Here is a 10,898-nt window from a genome sequence, read left to right as displayed (position 1 = left end):
AGGGGCAGGAGAAAGCGGGACGGGCGGGAAAAGGGTGGGAGCGTCTTGAGGGGAGGGAAAGGGCGGGCACATCGTGAGGGGTGGGAAGGGTGGAGCGGGCTCCGCGCCCGCTGTGAGGGCAGGCACCGCCCCGAGCCTGCGGCGTGATGGCGGCGAAGCCGGAGCGGGCTCCGCGCCTGCGCGCGGCGCTGAGGGCAAGCGAGCGGCGGGAAACCGTCATGGAGAAGACAGCGGCGGGACCCGGCGGTTCCCCCGGCCCGGCCGCGGCCCCGTCCCCGCGGGGCTCGGCCGGGCCACAGGAGGACGAGGTGAGCGCTGGAAGCGTCCGGCACGGCCGGGGGAGCCTCGGGGGAGCCGCGGTTCCAGGCGGGTAACGGTTTTTCCCCTCAGCGATGCCCCAGCGGACCCAGCCCTGAGAACGGAGGAGCCGCGCCAGGTAAGGAAATCGCAGTTCTCCGTGGAGGGAGGAGTTGGTTTGGGTGATTTGGCCCCTCTCGGTGGAGGGAGGAGTTGGTTTGGGTGATTTGGGGCTCGGGAGGTGGCGATCCCCCTCAGGACCCGTCAGCGCTGCTTCCCCCTCAGCGCTCCTGTTCCTCCCGCTTAAAAATAAAACCATAAAGCCATGTTCAGCTCACTGAAATCTTTGATAAAACCATTTCCTCTCATCAAACCGAGACATCCCTAGCGGGCAGCGCATCACCGAGTCTTTTTTTACCCTTTTAATGCGCCGGTTTCGCCTCTTCTCCCCTCAGAGCCGGACTCGGCAGCGAAGGCAGCGGACGCTGAGGCGCTTTTGAAGGCTCCCAGCCAAAAGGGAACCCCGAGGTCGTGCAGCAGGAAGAAAAGAGCCCCGAGCAGCCCCAGGATTCTGACGAATTCCTTCCGATTGTCGCCGATTTTCGGCACCCCTCACGGCAGGCGCCGCTCCTGGCGCCGCTCCTGGCGCCGCTCCAGCCTCAAGGGGCGGCGATCCCGCCGCAAATCGCTGCCCCCCGTCCACCGGGACGTCACCGGTTCGTGCTGCGGGGCTTCATTAGCGCTTCATTGGGGTGGTTTTAATTAAAAATCCCTCTTGGGGGTGGGCACGGGGTTGAGGAGAGTTGGGGGTGCTGCGCTGAGCCTTCTGTCAGTGAGGGTTTTGCACTTTCTGCCTTTTCCCCCCTCACTTTAGGCCTTTCTTTTTTTCCAGTTTTTCTCCTTAAATGTGATTTTTTTTCCCCTTTCCCTAAACATTTTCCCCCTAAATGGGATTTTTCCTCTTTATTTTCCCCACAAATGTGACTTTTTCCTCTTTCTTTTCCTGATTTTCCCCTTAAATGGGACTTTTTCTTTTCCCATTTTCCCCCCTAAATGGGATTTTTCCTTTTTCCTACTTTCCCCATTCTTGATCCTTAAATGGGACTTAACCCCTCTCCTTTTTTCCCATTTTCCCCCTTTTTTAATCCTTTCAATGTGACTTTGCCTCTTTCTTTTCCCCATTTTTCTCCTTCAATGTGACTTTTCCTTTTCCTTCTTTCCAATTTTCCTCATTCTTGTGCCTTAAATGGGATTATTTTCCTATTTTCCCCCATTTTTGACCCTTAAATGTGACTTTTCCTTTCTATTTTTCCCAATTTTCCCCTTAAATTCGATTTTTCCTCTTCCTTTTCCCCATTTTTCCTCCTTAAATTTAATTTTTCCACCTTTTTTTCCTGCTTTTCCCACACCCTGCCCTGCCCCAGCTGCTTTTGGAGGAATTTTGGGCCAAATTCCAGCTGAATTTTTGGGGAATTTCACCATTTTTAACCCTTTTTTCCCCAGGGTTGAGCCAATCCATCAGCCTGGAGCTTCCCGAAGTCCAACGTCTCTCCCTCCTCCTCCTCTCCAGCTTCCAGGTAAATTCACCCAAAATCCTGGGAATTTTTTTGCTCCTTCCAGGGCTCGAGCAGCTCCTGAAAATCCTAAAATTTACTAAAAGCTTGGCATTCACCCAAAATCCTAAAATTTTTGGGGGTTTCCAGGGATGGAGCAGCTCCTGAGAATTAGAAAATCCACAAAAACCATAGAATTACCTCAAAAATCTTGGAATTGACCCAAATCCTGGGATTTTGGGATACTTCTAGGGCTGGAACAGCTCCTGAAAATGTTAAAATTCTCCAAAATCCTGGAATTCACCAAAATCCTGGAATTTTCCTCCCCAAAAAAATTCCTTGGAATCCTTTCCCTGACTCTTCAAACACACACCCAAAAAAAAAAAAAACAAATTTGGGCTCCAAATCTTTGTTTTAACCCCCAGAAAATTGGGATAAAAGCTAATTTTTCCCATTTTTCATTGGATTTTCCCCATTTTTTCCCTTTTTTTCCCTCAGTTTTCTGCCCAGAAGTTGCAGCAGGTCCTGAAGGAATCCGAAGGATTCGACCCCAAGGCTTTTGCTGCCAAAGGTTGGGATTGGGGCCTCCAAAATTCCCCAAATTTGGGATTTTTCCCCTCAAAATCCCCAATTTCCAACTCCCCAAAGGGATGGAGACCTGAAAAATTTGAGAATTTGGGGGAAAAAGCAGCAGAATTAATTAAGAATTAATTGATAATTAATTTTGGGAGGGGTTAAAAAGGGGTCCTGAGGGATTCCTGGGTCTTCCTGATTCCTCAGAAATTCGGGAATTTGGGTAAAAATAATCAGGAAAACAACCATAAATCCCTAAATCCCACAAAAAAGAATTAACAGTTAATCGATAATTAGTAAATAATTAATTCCAGGGTAGTTTCTAATCCCTTTTTTCCCATTTTTCCCCAGTCCAGAAGGGCTCTGAGGAATTCCAGAGGCTCCTCCAGAGGCTGCTCCAGGATGGGACCCTCGGGAATTGCCTGGAGTCGACCCCGGGGTGAGAATTTGGGGCAAAATCCCCAAAAATTGGGAATTTCCAGGCTGGGAGGGGGAAATCCATGGAAATCCCCCCCCCCCCCCCAAAAAAAAAGTTGGATTTGGGGTAATTTTGGGCTTTTCCAGCCTCGAAAATTCTGGGATTTTGGGGCAACTTTGGGATTTTAAGACCCTGGAAGTGCCCAGAAATTCCAGGATTTTTGGGCGAATTCCAGGATTTTTGGGCAAATTCCCAGGATTTTGGCAGATTTTTAACATTTTCAGGAGCTGCTTCATCTCTGGAAATCCCCAAAATGCCAGAATTTTCCCCAAAATTTCCTGGGATTTTGGGGCTGATTTTGAGGCAATCTGAGAGCATTTCCCATGGAATTTTTGGGAATTTTCTCTGGGTTTGCCCAGAAATTTGGGATTTTTTGGAATTTTCACTGGATTTGCCCTGAAATTTGGGAATTCTGGGGGGATTTTCTCTGGATTTGCCCAGAAATTTTGGATCTTGGGGAATTTTCACTGGATTTGCCTGGAAAATTGGGATTTTTAGGAATTTTCACTGGATTTGCACAGAAATTCGGGATTTTTGGGAATTTTCTCTGGGTTTGCCCAGAAATTTGGGATTTTTTGGGAATTTTCTCTGGATTTGCCCAGAAAATTGGGGTTTTTGGGAATTTTCACTGGATTTGCCTGGAAAATTGTGATTTTTAGGAATTTTCACTGGATTTGCTTGGAATTTTGGGAGGATTTTCTCTGGATTTGCCCAGAAATTCGGGATTTTTTTGGGAATTCTGGGTCCTTTCCTGCAGGGATTCCCTGGATCCAGCCCTGGAGGAATCTGTGGCTCAGGTGAAGCAGCTCATGGCCAGGTGGGGACACCTTGGGGACACCTGGGACACACCTGGGACACACCTGGAATGGGGAGGGGATACCTGGGGAGATTTGGGACACACCTGGGGACACCTGAGACACACCTGGGGACACCTGGGATAAATGTGAGGACACCTGGGGAGGGGGGGACACACCTGGGGACACCTGGAGACACCTTGGCAACATCTGGGACACACCTGGAATGAACCTGGGAACACCTGTCCCTCACCTGTCCCATCTATCCCTACCTCTCCTCACCTGTCCCACCTGTCCTTCATCTGTCCCACCTTTCACTCACTGTCTCCACCTCTCCCCACCTGTCCCTCACCTGTCCCATCTATCCCTACCTGTCCTCACCTGTCCATATCTCACCTGTCTGTCCCGTGTCTCACCTGTCCCTTACCTGCCTCTCACCTGTCCCTCAGCTGTCTCTCACCTGTCCCTTACCTGTCTCACCTGTCCCTCAGCTGTCTCTCACCTGTCCCTCACCTGTCCCTCACCTGTCCCTTACCTGTCCCTCAGCTGTCTCTCACCTGTCCCTTACCTGTCTCTCACCTGTCCCTCAGCTGTCTCTCACCTGTCCCTTACCTGTCTCTCACCTGTCCCTCAGCTGTCTCTCACCTGTCCCTTACCTGTCTCTCACCTGTCCATGTCTCACCTGTCTGTCCCGTGTCTCACCTCTCTCACCTGTCCCTCACCTGTCCCATCTATCCCTACCTGTCTCACCTGTCCCCACCTGTGTCTTACCTGTTTCTCACCTCTCACCTGTCTGTCCCTCACCTGTCTCCCCTGTGTCTCACCTGTCCATGTCTCACCTGTCCATGTCTCACCTGTCCATATCTCACCTGTCTCACCTGTCCATATCTCACCTGTCCATATCTCACCTGTCCATGTCTCACCTGTCCATATCTCACCTGTCTCACCTGTCCATGTCTCACCTGTCTCACCTGTCCATATCTCACCTGTCCATATCTCACCTGTCCATGTCTCACCTGTCTCACCTGTCTCACCTGTCTCACCTGTCTCACCTGTCTCACCTGTCTCACCTGTCTCACCTGTCCCTTGCCCCTCAGGCTCTCCGGGGAGCTCCAGGCCTGGGATCGGCTCCTGCAGCAGCACCTGGAGCACTCCCAGGAGGCCTCCAGGTGAGAATTCCCCACTTGGATCCCAAAATCCCCACTTGGATCCCAAAATCCCCACTTTGATCCCAAAATCCCCACTTTGATCCCAAAATCCCCACTTTGATCCCAAAATCCCCACTTTGATCCCAAAATCCCCACTTTCATCCCCAAAATCCTCACTTTTATCCCAAAATCCCCACTTTGATCCCAAAATCCCCACTTTCATCCCCAAAATCCTCACATTTATCCCCAAAATCCCCACTTTTATCCCCAAAATCCCCACTTGGATCCCCAAAATCCCCACATTTATCCCCAAAATCCTTCATTTATCCCCAAAATCCCCACTTTGATCCCAAAATCCCCACTTTTATCCCCAAAATCCCCACTTTTATCCCAAAATCCCCACTTTTATTCCAAAATTCCCACTTTTATCCCCAAAATTCCCACATTTATCTCCAAAATCCCCACTTTGATCCCAAAATCCCCACTTTGATCCCAACATCCCCACTTTTATCCCCAAAATCCCCACATTTATCCCCAAAATCCCCACTTTCATCCCAAATTCCCCACTTTTATCCCAAAATCCCCACTTTTATCCCCAAAATCCTCACTTTTATCCCGAAATTCCCACTTTTATCCAAAAATCCTCACATTTTATCCCCAAAATCCCCACATTTATCCCCAAAATCCTCACTTTTATCCCAAAATCCTCACATTTATCCCCAAAATCCTCCATTTATCCCCAAAATCCCCACTTTTATCCCCAAAATCCTCACTTTTATCCCCAAAATTCCCACTTTTATCCCAAAATCCTCACCTTTATCCCCAAAATCCCCACTTTTATCCCAAAATTTCCCACTTTTATTCCCAAAATCCCCACTTTTATCCCAAAATCCTCACATTTATCCCCAAAATCCCCACTTTTATCTAAAAATCCCCACTTTTATCCCCAAAATCTCCAAATTTTTCCCCAAAATCCCCCATTTATCCCCAAAATCCTCACATTTATCCCCAAAATCCCCCATTTATCCCCAAAATTCCCCCATTTATTCCCCAAATCCCCACTTTTATCTGAAAATCTCCCCATTTCTCGAAAAACTACCAATTTTATCCAAAAATCCCCACATCTATTCCAAGATCCCCACATTTATCCTCAAAATATTCCCTTTCATCCCCAAAATCCCCACATTTATCCCAAAACCCCCCCTTTGATCCCCAAAATCCCCACATTTACCCCCAAAATTTCCCATTTTTTCCTCCTGCAAACCCAAAATCCCCACATTTACCCCCAAAATTTCCCATTTTTTCCTCTTCCAAACCCAAAATCCCCACATTTACCCTCAAAATTTCCCATTTTTTCCTCCTGCAAACCCAAAATCCCCACATTTACCCCCAAAATTTCCCATTTTTTTCCTCTTCCAAACCCAAAATCCCCACATTTACCCCCAAAATTTCCCATTTTTTCCTCTTCCAAACCCAAAATCCCCACATTTACCCCCAAAATTTCCCATTTTTTCCTCTTCCAAACCCAAAATCCCCACCTTTACCCCCAAAATTTCCCATTTTTTCCTCCTCCAAACCCAAAATCCCCACATTTACCCCCAAAATTTCCAATTTTTTCCTCTTCCAAACCCAAAATCCCCACATTTACCCCCAAAATTTCCCATTTTTTCCTCTTCCAAACCCAAAATCCCCACATTTACCCCCAAAATTTCCAATTTTTTCCTCTTCCAAACCCAAAATCCCCACCTTTACCCCCAAAATTTCCCATTTTTTCCTCTTCCAAACCCAAAATCCCCACATTTCCCCCAAAATTTCCCATTTTTTTCCTCTTCCAAACCCAAAATCCCCACCTTTACCCCCAAAATTTCCCATTTTTTCCTCTTCCAAACCCAAAATCCCCACATTTACCCCCAAAATTTCCCATTTTTTCCCCCTGCAAACCCAAAATCCCCACATTTACCCCCAAAATTTCCCATTTTTTCCTCTTCCAAACCCAAAATCCCCACATTTACCCCCAAAATTTCCCATTTTTTCCTCTTCCAAACCCAAAATCCCCACATTTACCCCCAAAATTTCCCATTTTTTCCTCTTCCAAACCCAAAATCCCCACCTTTACCCCCAAAATTTCCCATTTTTTCCTCTTCCAAACCCAAAATCCCCACATTTACCCCAAAATTTCCCATTTTTTCCTCCTGCAAACCCAAAATCCCCACATTTACCCCCAAAATTTCCCATTTTTTTATCCTCCAAACCCAAAATCCCCACATTTACCCCCAAAATTTCCCATTTTTTCCTCCTGCAAACCCAAAATCCCCACATTTACCCCCAAAATTTCCCATTTTTTCCTCTTCCAAACCCAAAATCCCCACATTTCCCCCCAAAATTTCCCATTTTTTCCTCTTCCAAACCCAAAATCCCCACCTTTACCCCAAAATTTCCCATTTTTTCCTCTTCCAAACCCAAAATCCCCACATTTCCCCCAAAATTTCCCATTTTTTCCTCTTCCAAACCCAAAATCCCCACATTTACCCCCAAAATTTCCCATTTTTTTCCCCCTGCAAACCCAAAATCCCCACATTTACCCCCAAAATTTCCCATTTTTTCCTCTTCCAAACCCAAAATCCCCACATTTACCCCCAAAATTTCCCATTTTTTCCTCTTCCAAACCCAAAATCCCCACATTTACCCCAAAATTTCCCATTTTTTCCTCTTCCAACCCAAAATCCCCACCTTTACCCCCAAAATTTCCCATTTTTTCCTCTTCCAAACCCAAAATCCCCACCTTTACCCCCAAAATTTCCCATTTTTTCCTCTTCCAAACCCAAAATCCCCACATTTACCCCCAAAATTTCCCATTTTTTCCTCCTGCAAACCCAAAATCCCCACATTTACCCCCAAAATTTCCCATTTTTTTATCCTCCAAACCCAAAATCCCCACATTTACCCCCAAAATTTCCCATTTTTTCCTCCTGCAAACCCAAAATCCCCACATTTACCCCCAAAATTTCCCATTTTTTCCTCTTCCAAACCCAAAATCCCCACATTTACCCCCAAAATTTCCCATTTTTTCCTCTTCCAAACCCAAAATCCCCACATTTACCCTCAAAATTTCCCATTTTTTCCTCTTCCAAACCCAAAATCCCCACATTTACCCCCAAAATTTCCCATTTTTTCCTCTTCCAAACCCAAAATCCCCACCTTTACCCCCAAAATTTCCCATTTTTTCCTCTTCCAAACCCAAAATCCCCACATTTACCCCCAAAATTTCCCATTTTTTCCTCTTCCAAACCCCAAATCCCCACATTTACCCCCAAAATTTCCTATTTTTTCCTCTTCCAAACCCAAAATCCCCACATTTACCCCCAAAATTTCCCATTTTTTCCTCCTGCAAACCCAAAATCCCCACATTTACCCCCAAAATTTCCCATTTTTTCCTCTTCCAAACCCAAAATCCCCACATTTACCCCCAAAATTTCCCATTTTTTCCTCTTCCAAACCCAAAATCCCCACATTTACCCCCAAAATTTCCCATTTTTTCCTCTTCCAAACCCAAAATCCCCACCTTTACCCCCAAAATTTCCCATTTTTTCCTCTTCCAAACCCAAAATCCCCACATTTACCCCCAAAATTTCCCATTTTTTTCCTCCTGCAAACCCAAAATCCCCACATTTACCCCCAAAATTTCCCATTTTTTTCCTCTTCCAAACCCAAAATCCCCACATTTACCCCCAAAATTTCCCATTTTTTCCTCTTCCAAACCCAAAATCCCCACCTTTACCCCCAAAATTTCCCATTTTTTCCTCTTCCAAACCCAAAATCCCCACATTTACCCCCAAATTTTCCCATTTTTTCCTCCTCCAAACCCAAAATCCCCACATTTACCCCCAAAATTTCCCATTTTTTCCTCTTCCAAACCCAAAATCCCCACATTTACCCCCAAAATTTCCCATTTTTTCCTCTTCCAAACCCAAAATCCCCACATTTACCCCCAAAATTTCCCATTTTTTCCTCCTGCAAACCCAAAATCCCCACATTTACCCCCAAAATTTCCCATTTCCCCCCCCCTCCAGCCCCAAAATCCCCACGTTTATCCTCAAAATTCCCAAATTTACCCCCAAAATTCCCTTTATTTATTTATTTTTTCTTTTAATTTCCCCCTCCAACCCTAAAATCCCCATTTTTTTACCCCCAAAATTCCCCCCCCCAGGAATTTGGAGCAGCTCCGCGCCGGGACCCCTCCCTGGACCCTCCCCCCAATTCCCAAATCCCAAATTTTGGCCTCCAGACCCGACTACGGAGCCATCGTGGCCCAGCAGGGCCCGGCCCTGCAATCCCTGCGCCTCCTGGTGAGGATTTTTGGGGCGAAAAAAACCCCGGATTTGGGGAATTTCCTGGAATTTTTTTTGGGGGGGGGGGGAAGAAATTTGGGGGTTTTACGGGAATTTTTGGGGGGGGGGGGATTTTTCAGGTGGATGAGGCACAACAGGCCGGGAAAATGGTGCTGGAATTCCACGGGGAGAGCAGGAGCTTCCTCAGCGGCCTCTCGGAGCAGCTGGGTGAGCAAAAAAAAAACCACAAAACGCCCCAAAATTGCCCAAAATCCTGGGAATTCTGGGCGGGAAAATGAGGAATTTGGGGGATTTTTCCCTGTTTTTTTTTTTTTCCCCCCCCAGCTTCCAGAGTGTTCCGGAGGCTGCAGGGATCCCCCGTGCGGAAGCTGCTGCAGAGGAGGCCCCAGAAAGTTCTGCCCGAGGAGGGGGAAGGAGAATAAAAAAGGAAAAATCCCCAAAATCCCCAGGTTTTCCCTCAAAATATTCCCGGGTTTTTTTTGGGTTTTGTTTTTGGGGGCGGCGCTTCCGGGTTTGGGGGCGGGGCGTGGGTGGTGATTGGTTGGCGCGGGTGTCAATCAAGAGAGATCAGCCAATCGCAGGGCGCAGGGGGCTGGTGGGACCCCCCCCCCCCAACATCTGGAACGGGGAGCGGGAGGCCGAGGTGGGGACATCAACATCTGGATGGGGGCGGTGAAAGCAGGGAGGGGACCCCCAACATCTGGATGGGCGGGCCCCCAACATCTGGAGCGGGGACACCAAGGCCAGGGCGGGGTCCTTGGAATTCGGGATGGGCCCCAACATCTGGAACGGGGACCTTGAAATCCGGGTGAGGACCCCAACATCTGGATGGGGACACCCATGGCCAGGGTGGGCACCCCAACATCTGGATGAGGACCCCAACATCTGGCTGGGGACACCAACATCTGGAACGGAGACCTGGGAACCCAGATGAGGACCCCCAACATCTGGGTGATGACCCCAACATCTGGAATGAGGACTTTGAAATCCTGATGAGGACCCCCAACATCTGGCTGGGGACGCCAAGGTCAAGGTGGGGACCCCAACATCTGGGTGAGGACCCCAACATCTGGAACGGGGACCTTGAAATCCGGTGAGGACCCCCCAACATCTGGGTGATGACCCCAACATCTGGATGAGGACCCCCCCCCCCCCCAACATCTGGACGAGGACGTTGAAATCTGGGTGGGGACCCCCAACATCTGGAATGAGGACTTTGAAATCCTGACGAGGACCCCCAACATCTGGCTGGGGACCCCCAAGGTCAAGGTGGGGACCCCAACATCTGGGTAAGGACCCCAACATCTGGCTGGGGACACCCCCCCCCATGGTCAGGGTGGGCACCTCAACATCTGGATGAGGACCTCAACATCTGGATGAGGACCCCCAAGGTCCAGGTGGGGACCCCAACATCTGGAACGGGGACCTGGGAACCCAGATGAGGACCCCCAACATCTGGAGGAGGACTTTGAAATCCAGATGAGGGCCCCAACATCTGGATGGGGACACCAAGGTCAAGGTGGGCACCCCAACATCTGGGTGAGGACCCCAACATCTGGACCGGGGACCCCAACACCGGGATGGCGACCCCAACATCTGGACCAGAGCCTTGCTCAGCGGGGGGGAAGGGACCCCCCCAAAACATCTGGACAAGGCCCCCCCCAACATCTGGATTGTGACAGGACCCCCCCCTTCCCCTCCCCCCC

At 48.6% G+C, this 10,898-nt stretch overlaps 1 protein-coding gene across 1 annotated transcript; it reads left to right on the top strand.

Annotated features, from left to right (window-relative positions):
• The first annotated feature begins 146 nt into the window (after positions 1-146).
• DSN1 (DSN1 component of MIS12 kinetochore complex) lies at positions 147-9,634 on the top strand. Its single transcript, XM_053968246.1, has 11 exons — positions 147-308; positions 391-436; positions 753-1,013; positions 1,801-1,874; positions 2,349-2,421; positions 2,775-2,862; positions 3,659-3,718; positions 4,793-4,864; positions 9,051-9,189; positions 9,312-9,399; positions 9,517-9,634. The coding sequence occupies exons 1-11, from the start codon at positions 147-149 to the stop codon at positions 9,612-9,614; spliced, it is 1,161 nt and encodes a 386-aa protein (XP_053824221.1). The 3' UTR covers positions 9,615-9,634.
• Positions 9,635-10,898: the final 1,264 nt, after the last annotated feature.

The sequence above is a fragment of the Vidua chalybeata genome, chromosome 33, assembly GCF_026979565.1.
Source record: "Vidua chalybeata isolate OUT-0048 chromosome 33, bVidCha1 merged haplotype, whole genome shotgun sequence".
Lineage (NCBI taxonomy): Eukaryota > Metazoa > Chordata > Aves > Passeriformes > Viduidae > Vidua > Vidua chalybeata.
The sequence above is the reverse complement of the archived record's forward strand: the minus strand, read 5'-3'. Positions and strand labels throughout refer to the sequence as shown.

Coding starts and splice junctions, on each gene's coding strand:
- DSN1 (XM_053968246.1), top strand. CDS start 147: ATGGCGGCGAAGCCGGAGCGGGCTCCGCGCCTGCGCGCGGCGCTGAGG. Junction 2,422..2,774: donor CAAGGCTTTTGCTGCCAAAG/GTTGGGATTGGG, acceptor ATTTTTCCCCAG/TCCAGAAGGGCTCTGAGGAA. Junction 9,400..9,516: donor CGGCCTCTCGGAGCAGCTGG/GTGAGCAAAAAA, acceptor TTCCCCCCCCAG/CTTCCAGAGTGTTCCGGAGG.